At 45.2% G+C, this 14,736-nt stretch overlaps 1 protein-coding gene across 3 annotated transcripts; it reads right to left on the bottom strand.

The window, feature by feature from the left end:
• Nucleotides 1-515: 515 nt before the first annotated feature.
• Nucleotides 516-14,436, bottom strand: LOC139374156 (mannosyl-oligosaccharide glucosidase-like). 3 transcript variants are annotated; one of them, XM_071115164.1, is made up of 5 exons: nucleotides 14,363-14,436; nucleotides 8,972-9,331; nucleotides 6,926-7,149; nucleotides 3,709-3,902; nucleotides 516-2,793 (listed from the first exon to the last, which is right to left on the bottom strand). In XM_071115164.1, exons 2-5 carry the CDS (start codon nucleotides 9,321-9,323, stop codon nucleotides 1,032-1,034), a joined length of 2,532 nt encoding a protein of 843 aa, XP_070971265.1. In that variant the 5' UTR covers nucleotides 9,324-9,331; nucleotides 14,363-14,436; the 3' UTR covers nucleotides 516-1,031. The 3 variants fall into 3 exon arrangements, with proteins under 3 accessions (XP_070971265.1, XP_070971267.1, XP_070971266.1); XM_071115166.1 differs by lacking the exon at nucleotides 8,972-9,331 and having other exon boundaries at nucleotides 3,709-3,918; nucleotides 14,363-14,413; XM_071115165.1 differs by lacking the exon at nucleotides 8,972-9,331 and having other exon boundaries at nucleotides 14,363-14,413.
• Nucleotides 14,437-14,736: the final 300 nt, after the last annotated feature.

The raw sequence follows: 14,736 nt of genomic DNA, 5'->3' as shown, positions 1-14,736 counted from the left end.
TCAAAGCAAGACAAATTGACCCAGTCAACGGTTATTGATCTGGAGGGTCACTCCTATCAGAAGTGTACATTATCAGCTGTAGTTTAATACATCTTAATAAGCACTGCTATAAACTATACAAAAAATATATACTTTGATTGAATTTCTAAAATGTCATGATTGGTTACCAAAATCAGAGGCTAGAGTAACAACACCACACAACAGTACATATTGAGAAAATAAGCGTCTTCCTAAAAGGCGATAATGACATCCTTCCCACAGATAAAAAGTAATCAGTACAAGGGTTTGACATATTTATTGTTCTTTCCACTGAAGATGTAACAAACCAACGCATTGAAGTTACTCGTGTTATTCCGTGCCACTCAGGATATCTGCTACCAGTGGAGATACATCTGTGACTTGTTTTGCATTGATAAAATGAACAGGAAACCGTTTGTTTGCAGCAAAACATTTGGCAAAAAAACAAAACTTATTTCTCAATTTTATACGGGCTTAAATGAGATTGTATGAGGGGACAAAGCAACCCGAAACAAAATGACCCTAGGGATCAAATATTTGTTAAGACAGAATATACTATTTCTCAATAGGTCCACCAATTGTAGGTATTATTTTGTTCAACAGAAAATGCATCCCCGGAGACTAAAAAAAGTTTGAATGATCGACTTTGAAAAAGTGCATTATTTCCTAGTACGGTAGTCTTGATATGATACTGTATGAATGATTTATGTCAAGACTATTCTTTACTACTACTATTGTTACTATAGTTCTTAAAAGATTTCTGCCATCAAACAGACTTCTCTCAGTCAGGCGGCACTTGGGGAGTTCATTGATAAGTATATGGGGTATTCAAAAATAACCTTTCATCTGTTCTTTGGGGTATGGGCTTTGCACAAACACTCACTGAGACAGCCAAAGGGGAAAAATTGGAACATTAGAGTTGGCCCATAGACTTAACATCTATTGACGTTAAAAATGGCAAATTTTTTGAGAACATCTTACAAAAAGCGAGATGAGATTTTTTAGCATCAGTGTCAATACTGCTCAGCCATTATCAAAACAGTTAGTGCCGACCAGCCAGTGAAGGGGTGGCTCCCTTGCCCACTGCCCGTGCTGTCATTGTACTGTTCCCAGATATACCCAGTCTCTGCATACTGTCTGTAAACATTGTTCATGATATTAGTTCTGAGTTCCTGGTAGAGGGCGGCTGCCTTCTCCTGATATGGCCCCTCAGTCTTGCCATAGTGGTGCAGGGCCCTGACGACCAGGTAGTTGATGTTGATCCATATGGGGCCCCGCCAGTAGGGGGCGTCATGCTCCGTGTTACGCTTCATGTAGAGCGGGTCGGCCCTGGACAGAGAGCGAAGGCCGTAGGGCGTCCACAGCTTGTCCCCGTCCCTCATGTCTTTGAAGATGTGCTCTAGCTTGGGCGAGTCAGGCGTCAGGACGTGTAGCAGGAAGGGGAATAGGCTGATGTAGCCCAAAGCATTGACGAACTGTGGCTTGGGTGCCCGGCGGACCGAGCGCACCAGGCGCGTCACGGGAAACTGGTGCCTCGGCTGCCCAGGGGGCACGTACAACTTCTCCTGCTGCAGCGACACCGCCTGCGTATGGTTTCCATAGTCGCTGAAAGAGCGAAGCTGGTCTGACCAGTGCAGCTCGTCCAGCAGTGCATTGTCGCTGAGCGTCTGGTGGGTGCGCTCATACTCCTGGTGTGGCTCTCCCAGCAGCCGGGCCACGCTGGCCATGGTGCCTGACGCCAGGGCCATCCAGCAGTGCAGGTCCACATGGCGCTCCTCGGCTGACGGGTGCGAGGCCCGCGGGTAGTCATCCAGGCCGGACGTCAGAGTCTTGGGATTGAGAAAGAGGTTGGTGTCCTTGTCGCGGCCCCGCCAGCGGTAGGAGTTGGGCAGCGGGCCTGTCTGGGTGGTGTTGTACCACTCGAACCACGTCTGGAGCCGGGGGTAGAGCCTGCGGAGGAAGGGCAGGGTGGGCCGTGAGGACTCTGAGTCCGGATTGGCCTGGAGCTGCTCCACTAGCTTCTGCAGGGCCAAGAAGAGGGTGGGCGGGTTGGCGTTCTCATTGCGCTGCACCACAAACTCGGCAGGGACCTTGCTGCGTGCCTCATCGCCCAGGATCTGCTCCCGGGGAATCCATCCCTCCATATTGACCAGGTCCAACCAGTGGGCCGTGGCCTCCCGCGTCACCTGGGGGTCCCACTTGCTGAGCAGCAGCTGGTGGAAGCCTTCGTCCCACAGGAACCCCCGGGGGAAAAAGGAGCGCGAGGGCACAGCGGTGAACAGGGCACCCTCGGGGTAGAGCAGCGGGTATTCGTTGTACACCGACTGGACCACCGACTGGCCGTAGAAGTAACCCATCCCACCCAGCATGTTGCTCAGCGCCGCCTTGCTGAACTTCACCTGGGCATGGCCCAAGCCTTTGGCCTGGAGGCCGAACGTCTTCTCAAACTTGGCGTCGAACGCCGCCTTCCTCTCCTCCAGCTCCTCCGTCATGGCCGCCGCTGACAGCTGGTTGGGACGGTTGCGGAAGCTACCGGACTCGAACAGGACCTCAATCTGGAAGGGCACCTGGACGGTGACCTGGTGCAGGACAAAGTCGCTCCCCTTTCTGGGGTCGGCTGGTTTCGGCTGGTGCGGGGGCTTGTAGGTGCCCACCGCGATGTACTGCCTCTTCCCGTCAGAGGGGGGGCTGTAGACGAATCTGCGGTTCAAGCTGTTCCTCACGATGTCCGTCAGCCTATCCAAGCCTGGCGACAAGGTCTGGAGGTAGTTGTAGCTGAGGAAAGAAGATGAAGGTGAACCACCCTGAAGGTAGTAGGAATCTCATGTTCTCGTCTTGCCAAAGCTTCCTCTCAGAATTGGAGCAAGGCACCAATACCCTTGACCTGCCATCCCCATAGGGTTTTATACCCTTCAGAGTGCAATGGCCTCCTGGAAAGTGGCATGACCTTAAACCTACATCTGTGATTTCATACTACTTCAGCCAAGGGTCAGGCATAAAGAGTACAGCATACTGACCGATGGGTTATGTTGAATTGGCAGACACACTAAATGGCAGAAACAGTAAATGGCAGACACACTTGTGATAGGTTTGTTTGTTTGCTGTGTTCCTGCTCTTCCTACCTTCTATTCAATGCTCTTTTCTAGCCTGCGTTATGGCTTGATTGTGCAACCTCCTCATGAAACGTTGCTGTCCCTTCGATATCTATGCATTGGAGTCTCTATTGACCTTGTCCTCACCACTGGAACAGATCAATGTCTGTCTGTTTTGTCCCTCAAAACGTTGAACAGAACCATTATATCAGAGCCAGAACAGCAGTTTGGCTGGCCATCTTCACCGCAGACACTGAGGACATATCCCATCTCTGCTTTGTTTCTCAATGCATTGCTGTAGCAGTTGTGTCTTTATTAATATGCAATGCTTTGTTTCATACTACATTATTTCTGTCACATATCATGTTGCTCTCTTGACAGGCTCACTGATTTTATTGAAAAAGATTGATTATGTGCCATTTCTATTTTTTCACTTAGAACATTTTCTTCAGATATTTAATATTGCTTGGTATTATTTAAATATGAATTAATAGGGAATATTGAGGCACATTTGTTACTAATTTGGGGTACATTCATTGAGTTCTATTGGTTTTTGGGTATGAAAATACTAACGTTAGCAGTTTGGGAGTGTACCTACCTGGCATATTTGGCACTGGAGGACTCCCCGGCAACAGGCTTGCGGAAGGTGATCTTGAAGTTCCCCAGCTCCTCTGAGAACCCAGTGATGGAGCCCAGACGGTTCCTCTCCTCCACGTGGGCCTCCAGGGAACCCTGGGTGTCAGCAGCAGCATAGAACATCAGGGAGATGACCGGCGCGTCCGGAGCCGAACTCTGGGGGAAGGAAGAACTGGGTCATGTTCAATAAGAAGGAGAAAATGTTTTGAAACCTAGTGAAATGGGAGAGAAAAACTCTGCTCAGTATCATTCAAATAAAAATAAAAAAAGTCAATACCAGGAGACAATATGAATAGTTTCAAAAATCAAATGTCTTTCAATGTAAGACAAATAATCAGAACAATATATGCCTGGTTAATTGCCAGGTGGGTTTAAAGGTGTCAAATCAAATCAAATCAAATCAAATCAAATTTTATTTGTCACATACACATGGTTAGCAGATGTTAATGCGAGTGTAGCGAAATGCTTGTGCTTCTAGTTCCGACAATGCAGTAATAACAAGTAATCTAACTAACAATTCCAAACTACTGTCTTGTACACAGTGTAAGGGGATAAAGAATATGTACATAAGGATATATGAATGAGTGATGGTACAGAGCAGCATAGGCAAGATACAGTAGATGGTATCGGGTACAGTATGTACAAATGAGATGAGTATGTAAACAAAGTGGCATAGTATAGTATAAAGTGGCTAGTGATACATGTATTACATAAGGATACCGTCGATGATATAGAGTACAGTATATACGTATGCGTATGAGATGAATAATGTAGGGTAAGTAACATTTATATAAGGTAGCATTGTTTAAAGTGGCTAGTGATATATTTACATCATTTCCCATCAATTCCCATTATTAAAGTGGCTGGAGTTGAGTCAGTGTCAGTGTGTTGGCAGCAGCCACTCAGTGTTAGTGGTGGCTGTTTAACAGTCTGATGGCCTTGAGATAGAAGCTGTTTTTCAGTCTCTCGGTCCCAGCTTTGATGCACCTGTACTGACCTCGCCTTCTGGATGATAGCGGGGTGAACAGGCAGTGGCTCGGGTGGTTGATGTCCTTGATGATCTTTATGGCCTTCCTGTGACATCGGGTGGTGTAGGTGTCCTGGAGGGCAGGTAGTTTGCCCCCGGTGATGCGTTGTGCAGACCTCACTACCCTCTGGAGAGCCTTACGGTTGAGGGCGGTGCAGTTGCCATACCAGGCGGTGATACAGCCCGCCAGGATGCTCTCGATTGTGCATCTGTAGAAGTTTGTGAGTGCTTTTGGTGACAAGCCGAATTTCTTCAGCCTCCTGAGGTTGAAGAGGCGCTGCTGCGCCTTCTTCACGATGCTGTCTGTGTGAGTGGACCAATTCAGTTTGTCTGTGATGTGTATGCCGAGGAACTTAAAACTTGCTACCCTCTCCACTACTGTTCCATCGATGTGGATAGGGGGGTGTTCCCTCTGCTGTTTCCTGAAGTCCACAATCATCTCCTTAGTTTTGTTGACGTTGAGTGTGAGGTTGTTTTCCTGACACCACACTCCGAGGGCCCTCACCTCCTCCCTGTAGGCCGTCTCATCGTTGTTGGTAATCAAGCCTACCACTGTTGTGTCGTCCGCAAACTTGATGATTGAGTTGGAGAAGTGCGTGGCCACGCAGTCGTGGGTGAACAGGGAGTACAGGAGAGGGCTCAGAACGCAACCTTGTGGGGCCCCAGTGTTGAGGATCAGCGGGGAGGAGATGTTGTTGCCTACCCTCACCACCTGGGGGCGGCCCGTCAGGAAGTCCAGTACCCAGTTGCACAGGGCGGGGTCGAGACCCAGGGTCTCGAGCTTGATGACGAGCTTGGAGGGTACTATGGTGTTGAATGCCGAGCTGTAGTCGATGAACAGCATTCTCACATAGGTATTCCTCTTGTCCAGATGGGTTAGGGCAGTGTGCAGTGTGGTTGAGATTGCATCGTCTGTGGACCTATTTGGGCGGTAAGCAAATTGGAGTGGGTCTAGGGTGTCAGGTAGGGTGGAGGTGATATGGTCCTTGACTAGTCTCTCAAAGCACTTCATGATGACGGATGTGAGTGCTACGGGGCGGTAGTCATTTAGCTCAATTACCTTAGCTTTCTTGGGAACAGGAACAATGGTGGCCCTCTTGAAGCATGTGGGAACAGCAGACTGGTATAGGGATTGATTGAATATGTCCGTAAACACACCGGCCAGCTGGTCTGCTCATGCTCTGAGGGCGCGGCTGGGGATGCCATCTGGGCCTGCAGCCTTGCGAGGGTTAACACGTTTAAATGTCTTACTCACCTCGGCTGCAGTGAAGGAGAGACCGCATGTTTTCGTTGCAGGCCGTGTCAGTGGCACTGTATTGTCCTCAAAGCGGGCAAAAAAGTTATTTAGTCTGCCTGGGAGCAAGACATCCTGGTCCGTGACTGGGCTGGGTTTCTTCCTGTAGTCCGTGATTGACTGTAGACCCTGCCACATGCCTCTTGTGTCTGAGCCGTTGAATTGAGATTCTACTTTGTCTCTGTACTGGCGCTTAGCTTGTTTGATAGCCTTGCGGAGGGAATAGCTGCACTGTTTGTATTCGGTCATGTTACCAGACACCTTGCCCTGATTAAAAGCAGTGGTTCGCGCTTTCAGTTTCACACGAATGCTGCCATCAATCCACGGTTTCTGGTTAGGGAATGTTTTAATCGTTGCTATGGGAACGACATCTTCAACGCACGTTCTAATGAACTCGCACACCGAATCAGCGTATTCGTCAATGTTGTTATCTGACGCAATACGAAACATCTCCCAGTCCACGTGATGGAAGCAGTCTTGGAGTGTGGAGTCAGCTTGGTCGGACCAGCGTTGGACAGACCTCAGCGTGGGAGCCTCTTGTTTTAGTTTCTGTCTGTAGGCAGGGATCAACAAAATGGAGTCGTGGTCAGCTTTTCCGAAAGGGGGGCGGGGCAGGGCCTTATATGCGTCGCGGAAGTTAGAGTAACAATGGTCCAAGGTCTTTCCTCCCCTGGTTGCGCAATCGATATGCTGATAAAATTTGGGGAGTCTTGTTTTCAGATTAGCCTTGTTAAAATCCCCAGCTACAATGAATGCAGCCTCCGGATAAATTGTTTCCAGTTTGCAGAGAGTTAAATAAAGTTCGTTCAGAGCCATCGATGTGTCTGCTTGTGTGTGAATGTATCCCACCACACTCACATGCTGCTTGGCTGTGATCCTCCAGGTCCAGTCCCCTCCGTGCTCACCGCCCATCCGCTTGACGAACTCCGTGGTGAGCGTAAAGTCGCTGTCATGGATCTCCTGCACACCAAAGCTGAGGCCATCATGCATCAGCCAGCCGTAGCCCTGCAGCCGGTCACCCTGCTCGCATGTGTGCCGGAGGTTCACATCCACCTCAGAGAACTGGCGCATCCACATCATCCCTGGGATGTAGAGAAATGGAAACACCGAATTATTTATTTAAATCATTCCCAAAAATATTAAACATTTACACGGATTATGTATATAATCCAGGGTTTCCATTAGAAAAATGTGCCTCTGGACATTTCATTTACGGGACATTTAAGAAATGTACCGGATCCATATGCATTGGGTGCGTAACCTGATTAGAGCGTCCACCCACAGTGCTTAGAATGAAAGAAATGGCATTAACTTTAAGGGAATTCATTTTAACAAAACATGCAATTCGAGGATGCAATAGCGTGTCCTTCCTACCGAATTCTGATGAAAAATTTGAACTGTCCACATTTACTTTTCCTCAGCCATCAAGACGAGTAACGAAAAACAAAATCACTAGCCTAGGTCAATCTACTATCCCCATAATAGAAAAATTGACATATTCTATTGGTCAGCTTGTCGTTCTGTGTGAGAAAGAAAGACTATTCCAAACAGACAGGGACAGTTGAGAGACGATAGATACCACATTCATACAACCAGTAGGCCCAGGCTGCAATCACAAAAAAACACAAAAAAGCAATGAGGCTCACTTTAATTTTAAAATGTTGATTGAATATTATTTCTTCACATTATACGCGCAGCAATGTGCAAAGGGCAGTAGGCTACACACGCATGTTCGTTCCCTAATGCAATTAGCAGTTTCATGAGACAGAGATGAAAATATCCATTGGAAATGTTAAAAGAGTGGAGATCTAACCAGGGTTGTCAATATGACTAAGATTGTCCCGTTGCCAAAGGCACAATGAAAGAAATTTGGTTTCAATGACATATGGAAGTCTTTGTAAAAAAAAATCATAATAATAATTACCTGCAAGTTTGGTTGGATTTTGGCTAGGCTACTGTGAAGCAAGGTAAGACATGCCTCATAATATGTAGCAAAACGTTAAGGTTTCAAACTATATGTTTTCAAAATGCATACTGCCTCCAGCTCATTGCAAAGCGGTGTGTGACGCGCTGAAGCCTGCCAAGTTGTCTATGCACTTGAATGGCGAATGGGAAGCTCGCTTGAATTACCAATTGGGAAATAAAAATATAGGGCTAGGTTTAGTCTTCCAAACGGTCATCCCGCCATGTTACAGCAAATGTTTACGGAAGACAGAGGGACCACGTGTGCTAACTAGCTATCTAGCATGCTCTGAATACCTGTGTGTAATGGAAGGCCACCAGAAACGTGTTGTCACCGAAAAATACTGTTGGCTGCAACTGTGATAAAGCCGGATAAAAGTGTACAGTATAATTTGCATTTGTAAAATGATTTTGATGTGAGATGAAAGTAAAGGGCTTTATGTTTCAGTAACTGAAAGGTTGCTAGACCAAACACCCCGAGATGACAAGGTCAAAATCTGTCGCTCTGCCACTGAACAAGGCAGTTAACCCACTGTTCGTAGGCCATCATTGTAAATAAGAATATGTTCTTAACGGACTTGCCTAGTTAAATAAAAAGGTTAAATAAAAATGTTTCTAGAAACATATCGCAATTAAGAATCAATTCACGTTTAGATAAGAGTTTTGGCCGCCAGAGCCAGTCTACCTCTGAAAATAACATAAGATCCCTGGACCTTAAGGAGTAACGGTAGGGTCCTAACATAAACCCTGATATAAACCACATATAATATGAGGATAACACAATAAGTCATACAACTTATTTCCATTGTGTTCCTCTGGTGTTTTCGCAAACAGGTTAGTAGCGCTTGCCACATAAAACACACAGTTATTTCCAGCTGACACTTTAGTCAATAGTATTAGCAAATATTTAAGGGTGAATGTAGAGAAACCACAGTCTTGTACCTGTGACAACAGATCTGGGGCTCCTGGTTTTCATCCCAAAGTAGACCTGGGGTCGGTAGGAGCCCCAAAACCTCTCAGGGGACACCTCAGCACTGCTGCTGTTGGCATCAAGGACGGGCGGCGAGTGATGGAGAGTTACCACCCGTTTGGCCAGCGAGGAACGCATGTAAAAGGCATAGAAGAACCAGGTAAGGCTGAAGATGCAGAGGCCGATGGAGATATTGATGAAGATTTTGCCGATGTCAAGCTTTTTTTTTTTTTCCTTGCGTTGTAGGGTGGCAGGTTTCTCATCTTTCCTTGTGAGAGGGGGGTCAGCCTCGTCGGACACCACTCTCTTCCTCTGCCTGCCCATCCTTCCAGCTGAGGAGGAAGAGAAGGATACTGTGGGTGAATCTCACATTTCTCTCCAATTCCTCACGTCCTTCTCAACAAAGTGGGAAGCGAGGAAAGGACACGAGGAAAGGAATGCTCTCCACGTTTATAGGTAATATGAACATGTCTACACTATTTTCATAGCCATGTATAAGTTCTATCCAGTATGTTATCATATTTGGTTACCATAAAAAGAATGGCATGCCAGTGCTCTTAGTTTATAGAATAACAGGGACAAAGTCATTACCATATAAACATTAGCCTAGACCAGGGATGGGCAATTGGCGGCCCTTCATTTGAAGGCGGACCAATGGATGTGGGTACGCAGACCCACTGCGGCCCCTCATGATAAATTCAGGTTTTTTTGTGGGCCACAACCCCATCAAAGGTGTCCATCCCTGGCCTAGACCTTAACTGCTTTTAGCAACGCTATCATTTACACACTAGTGTTGCTTGGAATTAGCTTGCAAAAAAAAAGAATATTCCGCATGAATTTAATTTAAAATTCAACCACAAAAGCCAGGGAGGTTTTCCAATGCCTCGCAAAGAAGGGCACCTATTGGTAGATCGGAAAAAAATAAATAAAAAGCAGACATTGAATATCCGTTTGAGCATGGTAAAGTTATTCATTACAATTTGGATGATGTATCAATACACCCAGTCACTACAAAGATACAGGCGTCCTTCCTAACTCAGTCGCATGAGAGGAACGCAACCGCTTAAGGCCAATGGTGACTTTAAAAAACAGTTACAGAGTTTAATGGCTGTGATAGGAGAAAACTGAGGATGGATCAACAACATTGTAGTTTCTCCACAATACTAACCTAATTGACATAGTGAAAAGGAAGCCTGTACAGAATAAAAATCATTCCAAAACATGCAACCTGTTTGCAACAAGGCAATAAAGTAATACAGCAAAAAAAAATGTGGCAAAGCAATTCACTTTTTGTCTTGTTAGGGGCAATTCCAATACAACACATTACTGAGTACACCCCTCATATTTTCAAGCATAGTGGTGGCCGCATAATGTTGTGGGTGTGCTTGTCATCATTAAGGACAGGGAAGTTTTTCCAGGATAAAAAAATTAATGGAATGGAGCTAAGCACAGGCAAAATTCTGGTTCAGTCTGCTTTCCACCAGACAATGGGAGATTAATTTACCTTTCAGCAGGACAATAACCTAACAGACAAGGCCAAATCTACTCTAGTGTTGCTTACCAAGAAGACAGTGGCAGAGTTACAGTTTTGACTTAAATCTACTTGGAAATATGGCAAGACCTGAAAATGGTTGTCTAGCAATGATCAACAACCAATTTGACAAAGCTTGAGGAATTTTGAATAATAATAATTTATAACATTTCTAAAGCATTTTCATAGAATTTCAAAGCGCTTCAAAACAAAAAAGCAATATATCATGACAGGTCAACCAATAGAGGCCAAGTCTTTGGAAGCTGCATCCTCCGAAGATGGAGAGGTTCATGGCTTGAGCAGAGGGAGCCAAAGAACGGTAGATGGAGTCTGCTGATGATCTTGTAGAGGGCAAGTCTGGGAACCAGCCTGAGTCTTATAGCCTCTGGACTTCTCTTCCACTCTGTAGCACCCACTTGTGACGCCTCAGCAGCTCTGGGCGTCAGAAAGCTCACCACAAAGTTCAGAACAGTAGCCAGTCGCCGCACTGTTGAATACCTGTAGCACCCATTCCTCTTACACTTCAGGCGACTCCTCAAATTATGTTCTCAGAAGATCAGGAATTGGCAGCCAGATGAAACAAAAACGCAAAATCATAGGCAAATGTTGCACAATCCAGGTGTGAAACGCTCTTAGAGACTTACCCAGAAAGACTCGCAGCTGTAATCACCGCCAAAGGTATTGACTTATGGGTGTGAATACTTCTGTAAATTAGATATTTCTGTCTAAAATCATGTTTTTACTTTGTCATAGGGTTTTGTGTGTAGATGGGTGAGAAAAACAATCTATTTAATCTATTTTGAATTCAGGCTACAGCACAATAAAATGTGGATTTACATTTTATTTACTTAACTAGGCAAGTCAGTTAAGAACTAATTTTTATTTACAATGACGGCCTACCCCGGCCAAACCCAGACAACACTATGCCAATAGTGCGTCGCCCTTTGGGACTCCCAATCCCGGCCGGATGTGATACAGCCTGGATTCAAACCAGGGACTGTAGTGATGCCTCTTGCACTGTATTATATGACAACATTGTGACGTTTTTGTTGGTTTTCGGCTGTTTGTGCAAATTACATTTTTTCTCAAGGCAAGTCTAATTTCGGTAGCCGAAGTCTAGGCCCCTTCGTTGCTCATTTTGCAGACGGGGAGACAGAGCAGTCTTCTTGGTCAGGCTCTGTAGACAGGCACATCGCTCACCGCTCCCGAGTATACTACTCACCAATGTCCAGCCTCTTGACAAGGTAGACAATATTCGAGCAAGGGTTGCCTTCCAGAGAGATATCGGAGATTGTAACATTCTCTGTTTCACGGAAACATGGCTCAGAGTCGGTACAGCCACCCGGTTTTGCACCGACAGAAACAAACATCTGTCTGGTAAGAAGAAGGGCGGGGGTGTATGCCTTATGCGTGGTGTGATCATAACAACATACAGGAGCTCACAAATTATTTTGTTCACCTGACCTAAAATTCCTTACAATCAAATGCCGACCGCATTATTTACCAAGAGAATTCTCTTGGATTATAATCACAGCCGTGTATATTAGAGGTCAACCGATTATGATTTTTCAACGTCGATACCGATTATTGGAGGACCAAAAAAAAAAAGTTTATGCCGATTTTTAAATTTGTAATAATGACAATTACAACAATACTGAATGAACATTTATTTTAACTTAATATAATAAATCAATAAAATCAATTTAGCCTCAAATAAATAATGAAACATGTTCAATTTGGTTTAAATAATGCAAAAACAAAGTGTTGGAGAAGAAAGTAAAAGTGCAATATGTGCCATGTAAGAAAGCTAACGTTTAAGTTCCTTGCTCAGAACATGAGAACATATGAAAGCTGGTGGTTCCTTTTAACATGAGTCTTCAATATTCCCAGGTAAGAAGTTTTAGGTTGTAGTTATTATAGGACTATTTCTCTCTATGCCATTTGTATTTCATTAACCTTTGACTATTGGATGTTATAGGCACTTTAGTATTGCCAGTGTAATAGTATAGCTTCCGTCCCTCTCCTCACTCTTACCTGGGCTCGAACCAGGAACACAACAACAACAGCCACCCTCGAAGCAGTGTTACCCATGTAGAGCAAGGGAAACAACTACTCCAAGTCTCAGAGCGAGTGACGTTTGAAACGCTATTAGCACGCACCCCGCTAACTAGCTAGCCATTTCACATCGGTTACACCAACCAGCCTAATCTCGGGAGTTGATAGGCTTGAAGTCATAAACAGCTGCTGGCAAACGCACGAGAGTGATGTTTGAATGAATGCTTACGAGCCTGCTGCTGCCTACCATCGCTCAGTCAGACTGCTCTATCAAATCATAAGCTTTGTTATAACATGATAACACACAGAAATACGAACCTTAGTTTCCAGATTCGGGCATAATAATGACCTATCATCTCGAAAACAAGATGTTTATTCTTTCAGTGAAATACAGAACCGTTACGTATTTTATCTAGCCGGTGGCATCCATAAGTCTAAATATTCCTGTTACATTGAACAACCTTCAATGTTATGTCATAATTACGTAAAATTCGGACAAATTAGGCGGCCCAAACTGTTGCATATACACTGACTCTGCGTGCAATGAACGCAAGAGAAGTGACAGAATTTCACCTGGTTAATATTGCCTGCTAACCTGGATTTCTGTTAGCTAAATATGCAGGTTTAAAAATATATACTTCTGTGTATTGATTTTAAGAAAGGCATTGATGTTCATGGTTAGGTACACATTGGAGCAATGATACGCACCGCATCGATTATATACAACGCAGGACACGCTAGATAAATTAGTAATATCATCAACCATGTGTATATCTAGTGATTATGATTGATAGATTGTTTTTTAATCGTCCATTCCGATTAATCAGTCAACCTCTAGTGTATATATATACACCTATGTAAGAATGCTGTTCATCGATTACAGCTCAGCATTTAACACCATAGTACCCTCCAAACTCGTCATTAAGCTCTAGACCCTGGGTCTTGACCACGCCCTTTGCAACTAGGTCCTCGACTTTGACGGGCCGCCCCCAGGTGGTGAGGGTAGGAAACAACATCTCCACCCCGCTGATCCTCAACAACGACAAGACGGCATACAGGGAGGAGGTGAGGGCCCTCGGAGTGTGGTGTCAGGAAAATAACCTCACACTCAATGTCAACAAAACAAAGGAGATGATCGTGAACTTCAGAAAACAGCATCCACAGGACAGTAGTGGAGAAGATGGAAAGTTAAGTTCCTCGGCGTTCACATCACGGACAAACTAAAATGGTCCACCCACAGAGACAGCGCGATGAAGGCGCAACAGCGCCTCTTTAACCTCAGGAGGCTGAAGAAATTTGGCTTGTCACCGAAAACCCTCACGAACTTTTACAGATGCACAATTGAGAGCATCCTGTCAGGCTGTATCACCGCCTGGTACGGCAACTGCTCCGCCCACAACCGTAAGGCTCTCCAGAGGGTTGTGAGGTCTGCATGACGCATCACCGGGGGCAAACTACCTGCCCTCCAGGACACCTACACCACCCAATGTCACAGGAAGGCCAAAAAGATCATAAAGGACAACAACCACCCGAGCCACTGCCTTTTGTTTTAGCTACTGCGCTAGGCAAAGCATACATTTAAGCCTTTCGGCTAAAGCTAACTGGCTAATGAACGGTTAGCAAATCGGTGGCTGTCACGAAGCTATCGGGCAGACCTGTTTTAGCACGAGTTTGCAGAATTTTTAAAACTCGCTTTTCTGCCAATAATGCAGCACAAATCACCGAGAAATGTACTATACATACATCCTGTAATATGGACAGTAAATGTAAAACTCACATTTCAAATGGACAGAATATCAGCGGCACATCATTCGCGCTAGTTCCTGATCCCCTCGCTCTCGTAAAACACTGACTGTGTACAGTGTTGACGGCCCATTCATTGCGACCATTCTGTTGCGAAATGTTTCTTACGCGGAAGAAAACGTAACACCTACCTACCTGCATTAGTCGAATTTAAACTCGTTTGTTGCGAAACGGAACGCCGCAACTCTGATTACACCACAGCTCGAGTTGTCTGAAGCCACAACATTCAATCTATGCACACCATTTCATCAGTAGTTGACTATGACATTTGGGACTATGCCATCCTAAATGGTGTTCACTAAACCAGAATATGCAGATAAAGTAAAATGTTTGTATTCGAATTGGGCC

Source organism: Oncorhynchus clarkii, chromosome 19, assembly GCF_045791955.1.
Source record: "Oncorhynchus clarkii lewisi isolate Uvic-CL-2024 chromosome 19, UVic_Ocla_1.0, whole genome shotgun sequence".
NCBI classification, from domain to species: Eukaryota; Metazoa; Chordata; class Actinopteri; order Salmoniformes; family Salmonidae; genus Oncorhynchus; species Oncorhynchus clarkii.
The sequence above is the reverse complement of the archived record's forward strand: the minus strand, read 5'-3'. Positions and strand labels throughout refer to the sequence as shown.

What these genes read in the sequence shown, in the direction of transcription:
- LOC139374156 (XM_071115164.1), bottom strand. Translation starts at nt 9,323, where the DNA reads ATGGGCAGGCAGAGGAAGAGAGTGGTGTCCGACGAGGCTGACCCCCCT. An exon ending in CCCCAGATCTGTTGTCACAG is followed by an intron (nt 7,150 to 8,971) that starts GTACAAGACTGT and finishes TCTACATCCCAG; the next exon opens with GGATGATGTGGATGCGCCAG. An exon ending in GGATCACAGCCAAGCAGCAT is followed by an intron (nt 3,903 to 6,925) that starts GTGAGTGTGGTG and finishes TCCTTCCCCCAG; the next exon opens with AGTTCGGCTCCGGACGCGCC.